This window comes from Gymnogyps californianus, chromosome 3 (assembly GCF_018139145.2).
Source record: "Gymnogyps californianus isolate 813 chromosome 3, ASM1813914v2, whole genome shotgun sequence".
Lineage (NCBI taxonomy): Eukaryota > Metazoa > Chordata > Aves > Accipitriformes > Cathartidae > Gymnogyps > Gymnogyps californianus.
In genome coordinates, this window is record NC_059473.1 from 2,226,353 (window position 1) to 2,245,995 (window position 19,643).

At 35.8% G+C, this 19,643-nt stretch overlaps 1 protein-coding gene across 7 annotated transcripts in view; it reads right to left on the bottom strand.

Annotated features, from left to right (window-relative positions):
- The window catches only part of CCDC88A (coiled-coil domain containing 88A), a 97,180-nt gene that overhangs the window by 19,052 nt on the left and 58,485 nt on the right, over window positions 1-19,643 (bottom strand). For all 7 annotated transcript variants that reach the window (XM_050893387.1, XM_050893386.1, XM_050893385.1 and 4 more), the window contains exons 12-23: window positions 19,031-19,175; window positions 18,079-18,263; window positions 15,728-15,865; window positions 12,117-13,187; window positions 11,419-11,546; window positions 7,322-7,463; window positions 6,513-6,689; window positions 5,822-5,983; window positions 2,707-2,984; window positions 2,358-2,501; window positions 1,138-1,324; window positions 617-762 (exon numbers count right to left, since the gene is read on the bottom strand). In XM_050893387.1, the coding sequence (XP_050749344.1) occupies window positions 617-762; window positions 1,138-1,324; window positions 2,358-2,501; window positions 2,707-2,984; window positions 5,822-5,983; window positions 6,513-6,689; window positions 7,322-7,463; window positions 11,419-11,546; window positions 12,117-13,187; window positions 15,728-15,865; window positions 18,079-18,263; window positions 19,031-19,175 (2,903 nt within the window). The remainder of the gene's footprint in view (window positions 1-616; window positions 763-1,137; window positions 1,325-2,357; window positions 2,502-2,706; window positions 2,985-5,821; window positions 5,984-6,512; window positions 6,690-7,321; window positions 7,464-11,418; window positions 11,547-12,116; window positions 13,188-15,727; window positions 15,866-18,078; window positions 18,264-19,030; window positions 19,176-19,643) is intronic.

Consider the following 19,643-nt stretch of genomic DNA (forward strand, 5'->3'; position numbering starts at 1 on the left):
ACAGAAATTAATGATCATGTATGCTTCAAAAATGTGTATATGTGTGAGCAGCATGTTCCTTTGGATATCTGTTATCTGAAAGTTGTCACTTTTCATGAGGAATTCTTACATAACACTTGTTTCTTATTGAAAAATCAGGAGAGATACAGTAAACAAGCAGTGTTATGTTTAATGTTATGATATAAAATTGAAAAAATTTCCATTTGCCTTTCTTGCACAACAGAATTTCCCCCCTTTTTTAATAATAAAGTGCATATAGGCTCTAACAGAATCATTTAGACAAGCACATTTTCTCTTCTCTCGAAGTCACTAAAAAAGTTTACAAACAAACCTAGAAACTTTGCTTGCAGTAGAATAAGGAATAAATAACATTTTTATTCCTCATTTGCATTATCAGTAATGAACACAGTTGCACTGATCCTTTAGAACTAAAAATACAATGTTTGTAGTTTGTTATCTGCTTTTCATAGATAATGTAAATTTTTATTTTAAGAAGAGAAACATTTCAAAAGTAGCACACGTGTTGATTTCTATATAAAACAGAAGCATTTAAAAAAAATATAGGTATTTGTGTAACTGCCCTAATCACAGTAATTTCATTGTTTTAAAAACTCACATGTACTGCCTTTGCTCTACATGGAAGAGATCCTTGCTTTCCATATTCTGCTCAAGTAATGTTCTATTCTGTAGCATTAATGTCTGAATTTGATCTAGTAGATGTCTGTTTTCCTCCTCCAGATTTCCTTTAAGCTGGCTAAGCAGCTGTTAAAATATATGAAATGGTACATGCATATATATATGTGAGTATATTTTATACACAGATAATGAGATTATCAAGAAAATTAGGTCTACAAAGGATTCTGATAGTCAAATCAAACAGAAAACTTAACTAAATCATGACTCAACTGATAAAAGCCTCTTTGATGCTTTAAATAACTTAAAACAGTTTACCTAACACGAGCCCCAATTTTTGTATTGCCTGTACAACAGGCAAATTAATTTCTCTTCAGACCCACTTCATTATCTGTAAAACAAAGGACTAATTCTCAAGCACTTCATATAATTTTATGAGTCTACAAACACACTTATATAAATATTACGATACCAGTCATGAAAAATAGCATAATTCTCACGTACCTCACACTGATTATTTAGTTTTGTTGATGTAATATCCAGTTGTTGGTACTGTTCTTTGAGTTTAGAAAACTCAGCTTCTAATCGTGTTTGTTCTAGTTTGGAATTGTTCAATAATGTTTTCAAATTCTTATGATCAGTTTGGAGAACTTCATTCTCTCTCAAGAGCTGACTGTATGTATGAGTAAGCCTGGAATTAAAAGACACCATAAAAGAATACATGCAGATAGAAGGAAATGTATTCATTACCCACATTCCGTCTGAAACATGAAATTTCCAAGGCTCTATACTACTCCACAGAATAAATATAATAAAATTTCTTACTATCACATACTGTAGGTAAGTCATCTCAATCTAATTTTCCTAGGTATGCATTCTGCCTTTAAGCGAAACACTCTGGGTTCTCCGTATGTTTAAAAACGGAGCAGGATTTCTAAATGCAGACATCGCAACTAGTTTTAAGATGCCACTTTTCAAAATGCAAGACTCTTACAAAACACCTAGAATTTCTTGCCAACACAAAACAGTAAGTAAATAGGAACGGTCCAAACTTTGGCAATCATGGAGGTTGCATATATTGATTCCTGGGCTCCCTTTGTCCCTACCGGGCCCTGCCGTGTCCCTTTCTAAAAACAACCTCCAGTTCCTACTAATCCTCCTCACACAACACCAAAGGTAGGAGGCATTTAATTGTGAGCCTCTTTCCCAGATGAACAAATCTTAATGCCTCTTCTTGAGGGGGTAAGTATCATGCTACATAAATACCACTATTAAACCCGACTACTTATGGCAAGCTATACCTCAGTTGCAGGGGTCAAGCAGGGCTTCGTCACCCACTGCATTTCTACTCCTACTGGCATTAACCTCAGTTATCTTGCCCCTTAAGCAATTCACACAGAGTGGCTTGCTCCCTCTACAGCTCACAACTATCCTGCACAGTGCTTGGCCTGGCATTCCTCAAGATGGTATGTGGAATTCAGTATCCTCAGGATATAATCATTATTTTTTGTGGGCCCCCCCCCCCCCCCCCCCGTTCAGTTTTTCCAAAATGACTGTATCGCAGACCAACGGAGTGGAGTTGCTATAAGGTATGGATCTATAAGGTAAGGTGTCCTGAATTGCAGCATCAGGTATTAAGAAATGTGAGAGGATACAACACTTGTTTAGACTGTACTGCAAGGGCTCAGAGCTCTACTAATACACGTATCAGACTTTTGCTTTACCTTTCATTTTCATCACGAAGTTTTTTATACTCTACTGCTACAGTTTCATGTTTTTCATTTTGCTGCAGCATTTTTTCCTGTTCTATCTTGAGTACTTTCTCCAATTCTTCCAACTGCACTTTCTGTTTCAGCAACTGATTGTACCTGCAAACAAAAATCATATCTAAGGTTTTGGTTTTTTTTTTGGAATGACAAGAAAATAGGGAATTTTTTTGAAAAGGTGATCTTTCAGAGTTTTAATATCTTAATGTTATATTTAAGTAATACTAATCTTATTCATACTAGTTATACAGTGTTTTTTGCTCAGGAATCACAGACTCTAATTTTACTCATGCATATTATTATTTACCTATCTTCTAAGTCCTTATGCTCCACCTCCAGATTTTTGTGTGCAGATTTAAGACTTCCATGTTTAGCAATCAGAGATTCGTACTCAGAAGCTTGGCGTTCATGCAGGTGTTCCAGTTTTTCATGATCTTTGAGAAGTGACTCATACAATGATTTCAAATCCTCACGTTCCTTGAGCACACATTCGTTTTCATTTTCTAAAGCAGACTGCTGGATCAACAGTTGTGCATTCTGATTCATAAGAGATGTGCTTTGAGAATTAAGGGTGGAATTTTCAACCTGCAGTCATAAACATTTGACAAGAGTTGCAAATTAATTTCATCATCTGGATTATCTTATCTATCTCCTCCTATTGAAAGATTTCTGGAGTTTAACCCTTAGCATCTCAGCAACCTTCCAGTTGTTCCATTACCTGACAACCTTTAAGGGGAATACTTTTTTCTTATATCCCGATAGACAATTCCGATTCAAAATATTCCAAGAATATTTCTATAACAGTATTGTAAGAAAGCACTTAAGCATATGCTTAAATTGACGGGGGGGAGGAATCAAATTATTATTTACCTTCAAATATCTGTTACAGTGCTATCTAGATGAGAGGCACACTTTCCTCTCAGCATTGACAGCTCTAGCATCAAAATATCTCAGAGAAATGGATCACCAGTGATCCTCATATTACATAAGCCAAATCTGTGACATGACTAAAATAAAAAGAACTTTCATATTAGCATAGATTTTTTTTTTTAAATCTTTATTGTACAGAATCTCTACTGTCACCATAAAATCCTTATTGTACCCACATATCCTTTACAACGAGACTTCAAACAGTAGCATCCATTTAACAGAGAGAAACAGAAATAAAATAGCAGCACCTGGAAGGAACTACCCATACTCTGTTTTACTGAGGAACTGCCATTCACAGTTCTCTTCCAACAACAGTAATGTCAGTTGATCACTCTATGTACGTGTTGTGAGATCTGGCAGAAAGTACTCTTCTTGTAGAAGAGTACAATTTCTCCAACATTATGTCAGAACAGTATTAATGTCTATTAATACATTAAAGCCTTCAACATTAGACATATTTAAAAAAACAAACAAACAAACCAACAACAACTTTACTTTGTGTGCCTCTGGAAAGATTTAACCTAATCTAATCCTTGGATATCTTAAAGAATTGATGATACCCAACACGCTTATCGTCTGACCTCTATTAGGCTAGTTTCCTTCTCTTTCCTATTCAAGAGATGAAAACCACAAACTACTGAGGCTTCTAATACCCTCAGGGTATCTATTAAGGAAAAAAAAACCCCATAATCTATCACTCCAGTGCACGCTGTTACTCAGGAACAAATCCCTTTCTGTTGGAACTCCAGCATTCTTTGTTACAGATGAGAAAGCTGAACCGTTCACTGGAAATGAAGTAATGTCTGATGGCAAATGTATGCTGTGAAACTTCCCAGACTGAATTCCAAGTTTGATTTAGTTCAAAATTCCCAGTTATCCTTTAAGACATCCTTTCTCTTGTATGTTCCTTATGAGTATCAGAAGGAATAGTAGAATTACAGTTGCCTAAGAACAGTTTTGAGATAGTCCCTGTAGACCAGCTTAGTTTGCACTTCAGATTTAGCTAATAGTTAATCACTTTTATTTTCATAAACATATTTCACCTTTCATTTTGATTTATAGTTGATGTAGGGTTGTCTTGCAACTCGCCTCAAGCTATGAGCAAAACAGCTGAACTCTCAAGGAAGGAGAACTCCTCTCTTTCTCGGTTTGTTGGGTATAACATCGTTCAGTCATCCTCGGCAACAAAAATTACATTGCTTGGTGAGGTTCACCACAAAAATTAAAGGCGGAAAATGTTTCCTCCTCCCACTTCACTGCCTCAATACTTTCAAATATCTACAGTTAATTCATTCTCCATGTTTATCAGATAGGAAAGGCCTGTGCTGTTGTGCAATTCATGAGGCAGAAAAGGAACTGCATAGATATTCCTGGTTTTTTGACAAACGGTAGTACAAAATAGAGTTCTGAATTCCAGAGATACATCCTCATCTGTTTAAAATGGTATACTTCCATGCCCACGTCCATGAATTTTTAACGACTAGACGAGACACAGTGTGTGCACAAGTGTTCTGTTTTGTTCACAGGCTTGCCAGCCACAAAGGGGAGTACTGTGCACTAATTAGATTTCAATGTGGTAGATAGAAAGTGCATCTGTGGTACAACTCTGTTCTGCTTTCCAGAAAGAGACAGGATGGTAACTTGAGGCATTCACAAAATCCATTATTTGTTTACTCGTTTAAAAACTCCTTCACTCTGATTTCCATCCACCCTCCATCATTTCTGACACTGTTTACTATTTCTGCTGAATTGTGGACTTTGTATTCCCTCTTTAAGTAGTTTTGATTCTTAGAGCTCCAAAAAGCATTAGATTCCTTGACAAGAATATTTCATTTATCAGAGGAAAAGAAAAAAAAAAAAAAGATGTATTTAATAACCCTTTTAAAGTATGAAGATGACATCTGAATTTTGGGTGTAAGAGCTGCAAGACTCTGTGGGCAACCATTTTTATGATTTCCATGGTCACACATTACCTTTTTTGCCTCTGAATTATCTGAATTCAATCTTCACATATTTATGTAGTTTTCAAAGGCTTTTTTTTCTCAAGTCTTCTGTACTTACTAACATCTTGATTTTCCTCTTAGGTATGGCTTTTTTTTTTTTTAAACTATTTATAAAAATAGACAAAATACTAAATTTATTACAGTCTCTTTGGACACACTATTTCCCTGACCTAATTTAGAAGTAAAAAAGAAATTAAAAAATCTCAGAAGAATGGATAAGAGAATCTACTCTACTGCTAAGTATAAAGTCAAGAGTTTAAATTGGACAAACATGAAGGATTAAAACCAACTTCTAGAAATGTTATTATTGATCAGCAAATAAAATATTATTTGACTCTTAGTGCAGATTACGTGCACATTCCTTTCTTTTCCATGTCCGTACCAGAAGCAAAATGTGACTTACAATACATTATTGCCATTAGCTTTAAAGCTTTCATTTGAAAAAACTGAATTGATTTTATATTTGACAGCAAAATAGGAAAATATTACCTGCAGCTTGGCATTTTGAGTTTGTAGAGTTGTATTTTGTTCCTGTAGAGAAACAGTCTGTCTCTGAAGTGCAAGAATCTGAGCCTGCAGATTGCTGTTCTGTGTCTCAAGTTGCTTTAATTGTGTCTTCAGTGCTTGCTTCTCTGCCTGCAGCGTAGCATTCTTTGAACATTAAAAAAAACCCCCGTGAGTTCACAGCTGTTTACTAAACTTCAAGAGAAAAAAAAAATTCTTTCTCCAAAACAAACAAAGCAGCACGACTTTGCAGAGATTTACAGGGTGGAACAAAACTGTAAGTCACCTTATATAACAAAGTAACACACAGTGATATTATCACTACAGGTTAAGATTGAAAAAATGGGTAACTAATATTCTACCTATGGAGACATAGTAGAGAAATCTCCATGACTCATGTAAAGAAAGATTATATAAGAGGGATTTAAGAGATATCTGTGGATTCAAAAGGGCAAATTCAGGTTTCCACATTTCCTTTTAAATGCTGGTCAAGTGCTTTACAGCATCCCTCAGAGCAGAATCCAGCTGCTTCATAAACTATATTTAATTCAGATTCTGCTCGGTACGTAAACTAGGTGATAAATTGCATACTTTCTTAACAATACTCTCATTCGTATTACTGGAACAGCTCATAACAAATAATTAAAATCAGAATAATATTTAAAACACATCTTACATTCCTTTCCACTTCGATTAATCTATCTTTAACTTTCAATAATTCTCTAGTAGTTTCCTGATTTTCTTTCTCCCACTTATTGACAGATTGATTTTCTTCTCCACTTCTTGGAGGAGAATTCTGAACCATCCTTTCCTCTTCTTGTCTTTGCTTGAGAGCTTCATAGTTCTTTTTCACCTGAAATTATTTAGGACAACTTACATTAGGTTTAGAATTTTCCATTTTCTACATCCTCATTTATTACATGACCATACCACTTTTCAGAGAACAGAAAGTGCTATGTGACTGTATTTGTAAATTTGTTTTTTGTGTATGTTTGGGGAGATGATGTACAAATGATTTATGGATATGGATAGCTTAACCCTAACAAACACTTGTCTAACAGAGACACACCTCTATTTTCTATTTTATTTCAGTGCTTGCAACTGTATCCCCCAACTTTATAATAAAGTCCTACAACCAAGGAGATTGTATTTCTTTTTTTAACCAGTGCACTCAGGCTGTTCAAGGTAGATCAGAAAATGTAACTGAAAATGACTACTTTTGGCATCCCAAATCAAATCAACTTCAGATTATTTATCCACCTGACATATTCAATGATCAATGAATAAACTCAACTACTTTTCATATGATTTCAACACTGGGCCTGTATTATTGCAGTGTTAAAAAGCAGTCGTACCTTTGTCCTGCTTTACATTACCCGAACAATCCCCATCTTTTGCTGTCTTACACAAAAGGTCACGTGTAGAAATAACAATAGCTGGCATAGGAGTAATTTAATCTTATAGAAAAAATGTTGTTCTCCTTACTGTTTTAAGTTCCTGACGGAGTTGCTGGTTTAAATTTGTTGATTCTTCTAAACGAGCCTCCAAAGCAGCAATTTTTTCTTCTTTTATTTCAAGAGACTTCTTAAGTGTGGATTCTAATTTTGACTCCAAAAGCTTGTACCTACTGATCAATGACATCACACACACAAAAGTCTGTATTTCAAAAATTATTTGAGGTATTTAAATTCTAAAATGTTCTGAAACAGTAGCCTCATAGCTACATTCAAAAATGCTTGAATGCTGACTATTCAAAAGCATGAAGACACCTCAGTATTAGTATCAAGCCCTACCTCTAGAACAAACAGAAGATGGTAGTCAAAACCATTTCTGAATTCTTCTTTCTTTTAAAACATATTAGACACACAAAAAGCCACGTTCAGTCACACCAGTAGGGTGCTGGCTTTATTTGGCTCATTAGCGTGTGTGTGATGACAGCACTCTTCCTTCTGGCTCCACTCCAGTGAATCCAGCGGGGACCTGAACTAAATTAGAATGTGAAGTATTTGGAGAGCAAGATTTTCATCAATTTCCATTTCCTGCCAGCTCGCAAAGAGGAGGCACGAGGGAAGGAGACGGAACACAGTACTTTGCAGGTGCATGCTCATTTGATGTATGAATGTGCAAATTGCTCACTCAGCCCAGCTGCTGATATTTTAAGACTGCTACCACTCCTGATGTGTAAAGCTTCCATTTTTTACCATATTTACAATATTGTAGGGCACCTAAAAAATCCAAACCACATATTTGGGAAAGAAGTGGTCAGATTTTAAATATATCTGTTCAGAACAGTATCTCCTTTTCAGAAAATACTGAAAACCACACTCATTAATCACTTTTAAGCCGTTCAGTCACTGTACATGTGCTCAGAATCTGGAAAACATCCCACTTCTCCCCACAGTAGGATAAAATAAAACAAACCACTAATATCCTCCTTTTTAATATTGACTGCTAAAGAATCTGTCAATTTAGTGAACGGAATAGATTGCAAGAGACTCCTGAATGGACAACAGCATTAGATCTAGTCAGGAACTGGAGCAGAAGACCAATGGCAAGAGAATTAATAAGTAGAAAGCTGTCCAGTAGCATCAGGTAGTAGGATGAAAATCCTAGATTTTAAGGTATGACAAGTAATTCTCAGGGACTTAAGAAACAGTAGGCAGTCCATGACTAGTAGACGAGATAGCATTTCATCTTCTTGAGCTGAAGCATATATTCAGCTACAAATAGGAATTTCTGTTACTGAAAAGTTATACAATTATGTAGAAAACAAAGAAGGAAAAAGACTAATAGCAGAGACCCAATCTCCAGTTTCCTTTTGAACACTTAATAACGAAAGATAGTACAAATTCTCTAGTATCATTGAGATTTGGGTATTTCAGATTCAGGGTCAAAATCCATAAATCTTTTGTCTAAAGACAACAGCCATTTGAAAGGCAAGAGAAAATGGAAAACACTTCAAAGTTAACTCATCAAACGTGGTCAGCTTAGGCCCCAATAGAAAGACTCTGAAGTGCTACAAAGAACATTCAACAAAAAACCCCACAAGCAGCTCTCTCCAATCAGGGAGAGAAAAATTGTGCATTTTTAATTTCTGTCCTCAAAATGAGAGAGGCAGACCAAAAATACACTGAGAAGTAATTTTGGCCATAATGAACCTAGCTTTCTACAAGCCTGATGAAACAATTGCTAATGCCTCACCTAGGTAATAATATAAAGAAAGCAATCCAGGTACCTTTTGGATGAATGAAGAAGTTGAGAATAATGGAAAGGCAGGACAGTGGCAGAACACAATTTCAAACCAACCACTTTGAAAACAAATATTCCCTATTCACAATCATCCAGCTCTACATGAAGTTGTTAAAGACAGGTCTACGTTCTGGTTTGAGAATAAGCTCAAAACAGTAGCATAGCCCAAATTCCTTCACATGTAAAACTATTTGGTCACAAGCCTGAGCTCAGAAGTAGGCTTTAGATAATGTTCTTGGTAAGCTTCAAGTATACAGCTTACTGCACACCTCCCCACAGATCAGCTTGCATAGGCACACCATACCCAGACTGATATCCAAATATCTTGTACCATCAAATATTCCATCTGCTTTTGTGCTGCCTTCACATGGTCAGTGCTGGACAATCAAGTTTGCCATAAACACCTTTCTAGACAGGCATTATCTCCTGCTGCAAGGCAATCTGCAAAGAATTAAGCATGAGCTGTTCTTACGACAGCGCAGCTGAGCAGCACCAAATGACAAGAGATCTAAGGCCAGCAGTACGCCTGTGCCAAGTGCAGGTCAACCAGTATGCAATGCTTAAGCCTGCTCTCTGGGCTGTGCTCTTAATATACAATACATACACAGCAAAAAATGTGCACTGATTCCTTGAAAAAGGAATACACATTAGAAGAGCACTAAGGGAAGGTGGGGGGAATGAAAAGAAAATTACTTATTTGTGTAATTCCCCCCCACAGCTAACCTGGAAGCAGACGAAGAAATGAAACTGGTCATGATGGGTGCCAGAAGTATGTTAAAATTCATTTACAGATTATAATTTAACAAAAGCTGGATAAAACTCCCCATTCCACAGAGACATGTAACTCCAAATTTTCTTCCAAATTATAATTTATAGATCCATTATAACATCATTCTGTAAAATGCCAAGCAAACACTAGTATTCTATGTCCCAAAGTGATAATTCATATAGTGTCATAAACCAACTAACCTATGAGAAGTGAACCCACAACATCTGGTCTTTAGAAGTATGAGTACTTGTAAAGGACAAGTGCCATTGTCTGGAAAGTAGAATTAGACTCAAATCTTTTCATGTAGTGTAATTTGCAAAAGCACCTTTACAGAACAATATTCTCTCCCTTTGCGGGAGCGCTCACTCCAACCACCCGGAATCTAGAACGTAATTTAGAAAAATGCTGCTCAATCTGGACTTCTTCATCTAAGCAGTTTAAGCTTCAACTCAGCTCAAGGATGGGTTCTTCTTTGTATGGTATATTCACCTCAGGACAAAACAAATGCCTACTACCCACTGTATGCTACACAGTAATGCTTAAATCGAAAGAAATCACACTAGTCAAAGTTCTGAGGACTTTTCTTGACAGAAGAACTCCTCATTTGTGAGCTGAGAAAGGTAGATGAAAGACACCAGCAGAAAACAAGAGGTGGTAACGGATTCTCCCTACAGGATTCTGGCACCACCCCAATAACAGAACACTGGCAGCAAGAAAGGGAAACTGAAGAAAAAAAACGTTGCTTGGTTTTGTTTTGATACAGAAGGCCCAAAATCAATCTACGTGTTCATGACAATCAGTTGTAATAACAGATCATGACAGCAGCTTTTTTGGTTTTTTTTTTTTACACAGAGCACAACTGAATAGCATCGTGAAACAAAGATTGGCTAGAAGCCCGTACTAGTCTGCTTTTCTCCTGTCACAAATTTTCCCTAAATCCCTGCAGGATAAGACAGAACACAACATACAGTAGAGGAAACAGATGTCAGGACAGCAGCTGCTTTATAATGGCAGGTGTGGTAGAGTGATAGAGCCAGTATGAAGTTTTAGAGACGCTCAAGTATTGGATACTTCCCAGCCTGTGTAAGCGGGATGGCAAACAGCTTCCTTTTGGTAGGAAGAATTAAAAGGAAATAGTTGTAGGGAAAGAGTGAGACAGTTTAAGGTAACCATTATGTGACAAAAGCGTAAAAAACATTTCTATCAGTCAAGCAGTCAAAAAGGAAAAAAACCACAACACTTTGGGCCTATTATCTTTTACTGCTACTGTTCCTGCTGCTAACTAGAACATAAAACATTTTAATTATACATTACCTGTATCTACTGACATACTTCAAGAAATTTCTTAGTAACAGAAAGTGGTAACTCACTTTCAGACAGCTGATTGTAAAAGCACATCAACTACCTTATTAATTTCAAAGAACAGCAAGTTCTACTTTCAGTCTATTAGTGTGCCTTAAAATCTAAGAGTACACACATAACCAGTCTGTTAAACCATTTCATCTTTACAAATAAAAAAGACCCTCATTTCTACACTGTTCCAGGTAGGCCTTGACACTCTCACCTGTCATCACTGCTCTGTTCATCATGCAAGAGACGCTCCTTGTTTAAGCCTATTTTTTCAAGTTCGTGAGCAAGTTTTTCTAGATCATTGTTCATTTGTTGGGTCTTCAATTTTTCATTCACCAAGTCCTTACACAGAAAAAATTACAGTCAGTATTATCATATAAATAAAATAATGTAGTCTTAATTCTAGAAGTGCCGAGGCAAGAGTCTTTCATCGCTACATGACTGGAATAACTCAATGTTCCCCTTTCCTTCCAATTGTTAGCTTTCAGCTATATCAGATACTATGTTTTTAACTATAATATGATTTCACTGTAGTTGTTTACGCCCTTCCTTTCTGTAGAACTTCCCTTTCAAATTTGGTCTTGAACATTACGTTGAAGGGGAAATGTTTCAGCCAGAACAAATACTAACATGAAGAATCTGAACAACATTCATTTAACAAAGGCTCCATGACAGTCTGTAAGCAACCTTACAGAATTAAGTGTAACATGGTTATATTATTCCATTTGATTATTATGATTATATAAATTTTGATTATCTAACACTTTCCCTATCCTAAACATTAAAGATGCTAATAGAATACAGATTAAAGCATTAAAAAATAAAAAATACAAAGTTTTTTCAAAAATACAGATATAATTGCTCTACATTACAAACAGATTATGACAGGAATGGTAATTAATCTCTGTTTACCTCTCGTAAAGTGACAAGGGTTTTCTTATCAATGGTAGCTCTTTTCACGAGTTCTTTATTTTCTTTTTCTAGTTCTTTCAGGCGTACACATGATTCTTTATATACAACTATTTCTTTAAACAGCGATTTATTTTCCTTTTCCAGATTACTAATTTTTACATTGTTTTCTTCTAAAGTACTATCTTTAATTTCTGCTTGTTGTCGAAGCCTTTTATTTTCTTTTTCTAGCTGCTTCTTATCTTTTTCCAGTTGAGAAGTCTCTTGTTCTAACAACTTATTCTCCTTTTCCAATTGCTCTAGCCGCTTACTAGAGATTTTCAACTCTTCTAAGTTCTTTTGTAGAGTCTGATTTTCAGACTCTAAATCTTGTAATTCACTTTCTAATTGCTGAATCTTCTTATTGCTGTTTTCAAGGGCTTTCTGTAGCCTTTGGTTTTCTGTGTCTAGGCCTTGGTAGCTGACTTCCAAGCGTTCAGTCTTCTTAAACGAGGCTTTCATGAGTTCAAGGCTTTTTTTAAGTTGCTCCTTTTCACTCTCCAGTTCTTTATTTTCTAATTGTAACTGCGCCACTTTAATGCTTGTACACTTCAAGGATTCAATTGTTCTTCTTAATTCTAAATTTTCTTCATCAAGTTGTGAATTCTCCTTTTCTAAGGATTCTAATTGAAAAGTGAGATTTTTTAGGCTATCCAAAGTTTTTTTCAGTTTTCTGTTTTCCATTTCCAGGTCTGAGTTTTCTTGTTCTAAGGCCTCAATCTTCTCACATGTAATTTTTAAGTTAGTAATTTTTTTCTGTAATAATTCGTTTTCCTTCTCCAGATGATGCAACTCATTCTCAAGTTCTTCTGCTCTCTCCCCTTTCTCTTTGTAGTGTTCTAGTTCTTTCCTGACTTGTTTTTTTTCAAATTCAATCTTATTTAACTTACTGCTGGTCTCTTTAATAGACTCATGAAGGATTTTATTTTCTTTTTCAATTTCTTTCATTCTCGCTTCAGCACTGATTTGTGAGCGTTGTCTTAGAGAAGCTACAGTTTGATTCAAATGTTCATTTTCTTGTTCTAATAGCTTAATCTAATTTGGGTAGAAAAATTGTAAACTCTGGTGAACAACACGCCAACAAGTAATTACTTCCATATATAAACTGAAAGCTACTAAGATAGTAAGATTACATCATATTTCCCTTTTATTCTAAGTTTAAAAAAAATTCTCTTACTCTACTGGTATTTATTTGAAGCATGACAAACATTGTGTATGTACACAGGTGGAAGTTTGACAACAAAATAGTCAAAGTGAAACTTCAAATATCTTCCCCCTGGATATTAGTAGATAACATAAAAATAAAACTAACAAAGCACAAATCAAACCAAAGCTGTATCTATTTCTTAGCGTCATTTCATTTTCATTTGTGTTTACCCAGATTTACATTATTTTTCTTAAACTCTGTAATTTCCAGAGATGCGTGTCCACAAAGAACAAAACTGCTGTCAAGTTCTAAACCAAACTTGAGATGGAGGGAGGTGTGGGAGCCGCAAAAGTGTCTTGATTTCACTTGGAAAAAAATAGAGGTGGTCTGTGGGATATGCGGGCATCCTGATCACAGTCAATAACATTTCGGGAAGAAACACATCAAAGTTACGTTAATTTTTGAGTTAAAAAGAACCCCTGGACACGCTGTTCCAAAACAGCTTCCAGAGAAAGTAAATCATATTAGAACTGAATTATTTTCTTAGGTAACATATACCCAGATCTACTTCAAGGATAAAGGCAGCATTTGCATCTTAATTTTTAGTATTTCTTGACTTTTTCAGTTACTCCAAATAATTTGAAATTATGTGGTTATGTGACAACAGACAGCAAAATCCAGAAAACTGTTTAGATCAATATTTAAGAATACACTAATAACATAGCATAAGGGATGTTTCAACAATAAACTGTTTTGGAGAAAAGCAAAAGTGCTAGTTGCAATGAAAAACAGACTGAGAAAATTATAGACTGTTCTTCCATATTTAAGTCTGAATGTAACTATTAATTACGGGATCTACGGCTCTGTTCCCAGCAATGACACACTGTTCTCAAACGATTAATGAGAAACTAATTAACAGGTGTCTAAAAACACAACTTTGTAACACTTCTTTACATAACCTGGTACGTTACTGAACACGCATAATTACTTTCCAAGAATTCTGCTTCTATAATCCAAACTTAACAAAAAAAATCACGATTAATGCCTCCATAATTTTTTATGAAATCAAATGAACCGTGTCTGGCCGACTCCAGTAAGTTTCAGCACAGGATTTGTAAAAGACATGAAAGATGCTGTTAACCCACCACAGCTCCTAAGTATATTATTTTTAAGCAGAAATAGTCCCACTGAAATGCCAGTCCTACTCCAACACGTTTCAAACAATACACGGTATCCCTGATGGTTGAATTAGGACTCATGACTTATTCCAGAAAGTTTTAGTCCTTTTATCCCTAGAGTACACTTGTAATACAATGTATAAATCAATTATTGTAACAATGAACACTTCTAAACAAGACTAGCTGGCATATTTTCTTTAAAATTATCCCCACTGTTTTCTTTAAATTGAAGTAAAGCTTCAATGCCAAGCTTTTTTTTTTTTTGCTTTCTTTTCTAAGTCTGGAATTTCATTTACTGATTAAATTGGGCCTTTAAAAATTTTCAGGATTTTTGAAATATAGTATTCTGTATTCCAAAATACTGTGCTTTTAAATTAAACTAAAAAATGTTAATCTCATCAAGAAGTATCAGTGGAATTCATAAAAGATAACCACAGTTCTAATTCTAAAGGACTTGATTACTAAATATGGGATTTCCAGAAGTTTCCATAACTCTTGTTTCCTAGCGGCTGCCTTCCACAGGTCCTCTGAATTGCTCTGCAAAGACCTTTAGAAGGTGTCAGCACTCATTAGATACAGATACATCAGTGACATTCAGTACCCTCCCAAATACAGCTCCAATCTTTTACAAAAGACCCAGATGCCAGTTTCTGGCAACCAAAAATAAATTCTGCTATCTACCTACAAGTCACAGCTAGAAAACGTTCCAGTATAGGGGAATATTATGAAGCTGGATATGATGGTTCCTAGCCCAGATAAACAAGACTGTGAGCGACACAGGAGGAACAGACTCAGCAGCAGAGCAGTAGACCAGCTCTGCTACACTGGTCTGTCAGGTCCCTTCAAGGGACAGGCTGCTGTAACTCTCATTAATACTCCGACATTACTTCAAACACTGACCAGCTGTCTGGAACCTGTTTTCCTCCATTGAGAGGTGTCTGGCTTACCTCCAAAGTTCCCAATTTTCTATTTTGGCTGAGCTACACCCTCTAAGCAACTACAGCAAACGCACAGCCCACGAAAGCCACAGAAGCATTACAACACACTAAAAAGTTCTAAAACTAACAGTAAAGCCTCAGCTAAAAATGAGTCATGCCTCTCACTGGCTGCAGGTCTTAGACAAGCTATTTTGCTGCAGATATGTCCTTTTGGCAAATCTGCTACATTTACAATCTCTTTATGCCTGTAAAAAAGTACAAAAGAACAGTACAGTACAATGCAGCATTAAGACTTTTGATTCTGCTACTCACTTGTCGCTCTGAATTTTCTCGAAGTGCTTCAAGTGTCTTTTCAAGCTGTGCTTTTTCTTTCATCAAATCTTTACTCAAATTTTGACTGTTCTGAAGACTTTGTTTCTCTTGGCTAATTTCATTGTCTAGCTCTTCAAGCTAGGGAAAAAAACAAATTTTTTTAAATGTACTTAAAAATGACAATAGTATTACTCTTAGCTGGGTTGAAGGTACCCTTACAGAAATGAATAAAGAAGGTTAAAGGAAAGAATAAAGTGGAATTTTCTATTCTTTATCTGAAACAATTCTTCTCTTCTAGGAATAAATTTACTTCTGCCAGAATTTTCTCCCTGGCTCAGAACATTGTATCTATAAAGTACTTTTGCATTAAAAAAAAAAAAAAAGGTCAGATTTTATTAGGCTCTGAATATTTCCCCAAGCATCTTTTTTTCCTCTTAAAATTCCATTTTAGTGAGATTTATACTGCTCCTCCAAGTCCCTTTTAACTTATAAGGGCTGAATGTTGTTTGATCTTACTTAACTATTTCAAGAGATACTTATGATGATTCCTCAGGAATTAAATATACAGGGTTTTTTGTCACATGGTTCCAACTCGCAATGTCGCCAGACAGCAAAACTCTTTACAAGTGAAAAAAACCAAGTGTGATTTTTCTGTCACATGTAGTTATAATTAGTTACTTAAAAGCAACATACACATTGTATTTTTAAACAGTCATCTGCTGGAAGATTTATATTCTATGTCAAGTCCATCATCCACATTACCCGATCCTAGAAGAGTCCAGACGTAACCCAAACCCCAGACAGGGAGAATACTTTTAGAAACAAATTATCTGAATTATACATTATATTGCTGCTAAACAATACTGAGAAATAAAAATCACAAAAAGGTAGCAGAATGGCATTTGTTCCTCCATGAAGCAATTTGTTGATCCGAAATATGCAAAAAGTATGGCATCAATTAGGCCAGAACCTGAATTAAATCCTTCTCTTAGGATGAGAATACTAATGTTTGACCAGTCTTTTGCTTCCCTCTCCTCCCTCCTCTGAAATTCAGATTTTCCTGGTCCCTTGCTTAGCAGACCAATGGATGTTTTACAGGGATATTGGCACTTTCATTGGTTTTTGCGAAGAAGTAACTGGCTCAATCACCCCAGCAAGGATGCAGTCAGCCTCTGTCTGGGAACCAAATGTACCACTCGCCTGCCCAACTGCCAACTGGGCACTGCGAGTGGAGTTCCTATGGTCGCTGTATCTCGTATTTATAAGACTCTATATTAGCTGTTTGTTTTAAAGAGAAAGCATGTCCAGATAGAATTAGACTACGTATACATATTCGTAACAGACATTTTGTTCAACCTCACGCTTTTTGTTGAAGTGATCACTGTTCAGAACATTGTTTTTAGGGGCAAGTCAGAAAAAGGACGTCGCCAGACATCCGAAGTGGTAAGAACAGTATCAGACAACCACAAGGACCTACTATTGCTTGCTTCTTATACCTATTCCTTTCTTTTGTACCCTCCTGGCTGTCTTTCTGGTACTGTACAGAAACTCAGAGCAGCACACAGGCTGCTGCAAAAAATACCATATTGTTAAGAAACTAGAAAAAGCATGGAGGTATGGAATACAGTAGGGATTTCTTTCAATTTCCTTTTTTAAAAATTATCTCTTACCCACTCTTCTCTAAGAAAAGTCTAACATTTGAAATATCTGCTGAAGTAAAAGCTATTTCAGAAACTTTAGACATTTCACTCCACTGTAATTAGTTCCCATTTTTTTCCAATTTTTATTCTCTATAAATATCACTAAATTACTCTATTTGATATACATAATTTGGAGAGTAAAATATTGTAGACCAGCACAGATAAACCTGACAAACTTCTCCCATTCACTTGCTCACGAATTCCTTGTCCCATCTTCTCTCAATTATCAATGAGGACACATGACCAAGTTTTCTGCTCAGGTGTAGATTGGCTGATATGTCTATGTACACATACTTTCCCCTGCTTAATAATTACAAAAACTAAAATAATGTTCTCAAGTTTCATAAAACATTTTCATTACTTATTATGTCCCCAATATTAACATATTGATTTTTTTCCCCTCGCTCAAAAAACCCGTTCTGAATAAAATGGTCCCAATCTTACATCATTAATAAAAAAGCATAATTAAAGATTAGAAAAACCTCTCTGAGGTTTTTTTTTTACCATAAACTAACAAACACCATAACACCACTCAGACCCTAGTAATACCTTACCCAAAATAACAGCAATTCATAAAATTACCCTTTAGAAAGAAAATGGCAAGCAACAGTAGGCAACTCATACACAATACAAACATACGCTGATGATTACCTTTTTGCTAAGTCTTTGGTTTTCTTTTTCCATTTTCAGAATCCTTGAAGCACTGCCTTCTACAGAACCCAGTGCACTTTGTAGTTCTTCCACTGTCTTCAGTAAACTTTGGTTTTCCATTTCCAACTTCAGTAATCTGCTTGATGTCAGTTCATTTACCTCATGACCAAGTGATTTCTGCGGCACTGTAAGAGAAAAACACCATTAAAAAAAAAAGTTACTTATTATCTGGAGTTCTTGGACTTTGCATTTTTAGACTTAGGGGATTTAGAAGTCTCTGACAGTCCCTCCAATGCCTTCTTGGTGAACAGAGCTAGTTAGGATTAATGACTCATCCTCCTTACCCAGATACCACTACATATGCATAAAAGGAAAAGTCCTACCCATCCTACAGTTCCCAATGACAGCAGAGATTTGTTTCCTGCAACTGAGGATGCATCTCTAAATCTCCACAAATCCTTTGTATGGGATCCAGTGTATGACCAAGTATGCTATATTGGAAGAATAAAAATTTTTGCCACAGTTATCTCTGTAAACAATTACTCTGAGAAGCCTTAACAAATCTTTCTTAACTTTGAGAACAGTAAAGCAAGAAGACTCATGATCTGTGCTACACAGTATAGAAGTTTGAATGGTAACACAATGTAACTCCAAGCTATTTATGGGTTTTACACCTCTGTTTAACTGAACAAGAATCACAAGAACAGAAACTTTTCATCTAGGCTGTATCTCCAAGGATACATGGGATTGAGTAAAAAAACAAAAACAAAAAACCCAAAACAAACTAACCACAGCAAAAGCAAACAAAAAAACCAACCCCAAACTGTCACATCTCTCCAGAGGACAAAAGCTCTGTACTTCAGAAATAAGGACCTGTAATTTCCTAATGCTGTCCAGTCTCTGAGCTCTCAATTTTTCTGTTTTATCAGTTTGCAAGTATTACTATGTTTACCTTCAGAAAGTTCAGTAGTCCTATTCATCTGTTCAAGTTCCCAGCCAAGATGCAATGATTCATCCATACTTTGTTTCTGAGCCATTTCTAGAGTCATATTTTCCTCCATGAGCTCCTCAATCTTCTTTCTGTCCATATCACGCTCCTTGAAAATTATTTCACATGTAACTTCAAAAAAAATGTCTCAACATGCACAAAATATTTTAGTATCTACTATGCCACAGAGAAATGCAAAGTGCATTTTCTGATTTGCTAATACACAGTGAGACAGGGAGGAACAGACAAAATTATGGAGAACTTAGAAGAGAAGTGTAACAATCAGTAAAGAAAAACATGCAGAGAACCACCTCTTCTCATAACCTATGGCAATGACTACTTATTCTTCTTCAAAGTTCACTTCTCAGAACAAGTATACATGATAAGCACAGCTTGGTAGCACACACAAAAAACAAACGGACAGAAAAGCAAAATTTCGTCTTCTCTAAACTCTCATAAGACGACTTTGATGCAAAAAGCTCTAACAGGACTGGGTCCATGATGAGAGTGTCTGACCTGGCTCTTTATAAACCCCTCTCCCCACACATACTACTTTAACAGGAGTAAGTTGCAGCTG